The sequence below is a fragment of the Saccoglossus kowalevskii genome, chromosome 6, assembly GCF_978046115.1.
Source record: "Saccoglossus kowalevskii chromosome 6, keSacKowa6.1, whole genome shotgun sequence".
Lineage (NCBI taxonomy): Eukaryota > Metazoa > Hemichordata > Enteropneusta > Harrimaniidae > Saccoglossus > Saccoglossus kowalevskii.
In genome coordinates this window covers 19,679,823-19,682,387 of record NC_140646.1, presented here as the reverse complement: position 1 = coordinate 19,682,387, position 2,565 = coordinate 19,679,823, and the positions used below count along the sequence as shown (strand labels likewise).

Here is a 2,565-nt window from a genome sequence, read left to right as displayed (position 1 = left end):
CAAAACAAATTTGCTATATCAATTCGACTTAATCACGATTCAACATATCAGTGTATTATTTCTCTGTTCTTTCGTTGCCATGGGTAACTACAGTCAATCGCAATTCCACAGTTTTTGGATATCACCGATAAATTATTAACCTATTTTAAGCAGCCAGAAGTTGCGGGAAACAACAGATTATCAAATACAGTGGTTACATGAGACAATCGTCCTTTTCTGAAACATAATTGAATGACTACAATTAAAGCGAAATTCAATCACAATTTTTACATTTAAGTTAGAGAATACTAGAACGTCGCCAATTGCAAATCACAGAATACATTAACTGATTTTTTTTGTTTTACATTTCAATTTTGCCTCAAATATAATTTTCTATTTCATTTATCAATTAAGGTAACCATGAAAGAGGCTATAATAACAGTAATCGACTATCCAGTATATTATCATACTTGCTATGACGTAATGAAACAACGTGGATTCAATGTTGATGGTGAGCAGTGGGCTAGTGATGTCAAGAAGGTTGTCCAAAGATTGAATTAAGATCCAACACATGAACTGAATGTGATCTCTGTCGGGTGTGGAAGTGGTAAGTTTTTTTTGTATAATTCGTTGAAATTAAATCAACAACGTCGTTAGTAGCTCAAAAACATATAGGTGAATAATTGCCATGGCTTATCCTATATCTCCGTAAAATAATCAATTACAGAAATAAATTAGTGTGGATTAATATCGTGACAAACTATCGACAGTTATAACGCTGCATTGATAACAATAATGTTTTGCAGGGTTAAAGCGCGAGTATACAGTTTAATGACACAAAACTGACTAGAGGCACTATAATTTAAAGCGAGAGGGTCGTCACTTGAGTCCCAAGCAACGATAACACACACGCTAAAAACGCAAATGTTCATGGGTAGAAGCGTGTTTGTAAATGACACGCTATGGCCATCTTACGCATGCGCAAGTGACGGCTCTCCCGCTTTAATACAGATTTGTTGAGTTAACTTTGCATGATAATTTCTGAACTGAGATGATATCTATTACTTATTCCAATCTGGTTAAAATGAGATCCTAGGTTTTTTTGTTTTGTTTTAATTAATTATTGTTATTATACATCTTCTTTTATTTATTTTAATTTATTATTTATTTTCCCGCAGTTTATTACGAGTTTGGGTAATCGCGAAAGCCCAACAAATTCCGTACAGCCAATCACAGCTAGCCTGTTATATTGACCGACGGCGTACTCATTAGAGAAAATAATTAGCACACAATTACAATGTGCAAAAAAATGCTTTGTGGCCGTGTTTCTTTTGAAGACAATAATTTCAATCAAAGGTTGGCCGGGAAAAATGCCTGGAAAAAGTGGTTAGATACTCGGGTTAATTTTGTATTGCTTTTGAAGGCTAAAAAATCATGTTCTGTCATCTAGTGCGACAGACAATTTATTCAATTTTTCATTCCACTTACGTGTTTTTGGTCATATTTTCTGATGAGTATCGAGGGTATAATCCGCCATTTTATTTGAGTGTGTTTTTTACCTGACTGGCGACGTCATCAGGTGCGCTATAAGAAGGGGGTCTGTGATTCGTTGACTAAACCAGTAAGAGGAGGCATTGGTTCAGATGTATGTGACGATAGTTAAAAAATTACCGAATCACAAGTACGTAACAATAAACATAATAAATAAATAAAATAGTAAAAGTAAACTAAATATATAAAGTAGAATAAAATACAGATTTCCCAAGCACTAACAAATTAAACCATGGGATACTTCTGTAATATGAATATGTATTCAATTGTTTAGGTACCGTGACAAGCCAATCATAGACATCTTATTGACTATGTACTCAAGTATTAGGTTCATAGCATTTGACCCTGCTGTAGAAGAACTGAATAAGTTCAAACAACTGGTGAAAGATATTGCAGATGAATGGAAGAATGTAGTTTTTGATTTCCAAAACTACCACAATTGAAGAGTATTTAGAAGTAAATGGAACGCAAACGTTTGGTTTCATTGTTATGTCACATTCTGCTTATCACTTCAAAGATGTTGAAACAACTGTAGTAGACTTGTATAACCGTCTGGTGAAAGGAGGAATGCTTTTTACCAAGATGGTTGACGGTATGTGACAGCGTTTGCGTTTCTTTGTAATTATACACCAATTCACATTTACACCTGTTTACACCTGTTCATATCATACATTTCTCTGGCATTTCACACTGGGTTCACGATTACTTTCTACCACATTTATTATGACTTATATCATGATTTATCTTTTCTCACCAGGCGGATGGGAAAAGTTTGGAGTGAAAGTTGGAGAGTATTTCACAAATCCAAAGTTACACTTCATTGGAACTCACTTCTTAGAGAATGTCATCAAACGTCGAATTCCAAACGCTAGATATGAAACTAAAAAGAGGGAACATACAGTGGACATTACCGACTGTTTTGATGAAGAATCTCAAGCTGGTGCATACCTAATTGATTTCACAACACTCATCTACAAGTTTCGAGAAACCTGCAAACCTGAAATAAAAAAGAAAATTATTAGAATATCTGGTTGA

The 2,565-nt window shown here is 34.4% G+C and overlaps 1 protein-coding gene across 1 annotated transcript; it reads left to right on the top strand.

Annotated features, from left to right (window-relative positions):
* The first annotated feature begins 399 nt into the window (after window positions 1-399).
* On the top strand, window positions 400-2,565 carry LOC146741866 (histamine N-methyltransferase-like). Its single transcript, XM_085500614.1, has 3 exons — window positions 400-490; window positions 1,976-2,122; window positions 2,288-2,565. The coding sequence occupies exons 1-3, from the start codon at window positions 400-402 to the stop codon at window positions 2,563-2,565; spliced, it is 516 nt and encodes a 171-aa protein (XP_085356740.1).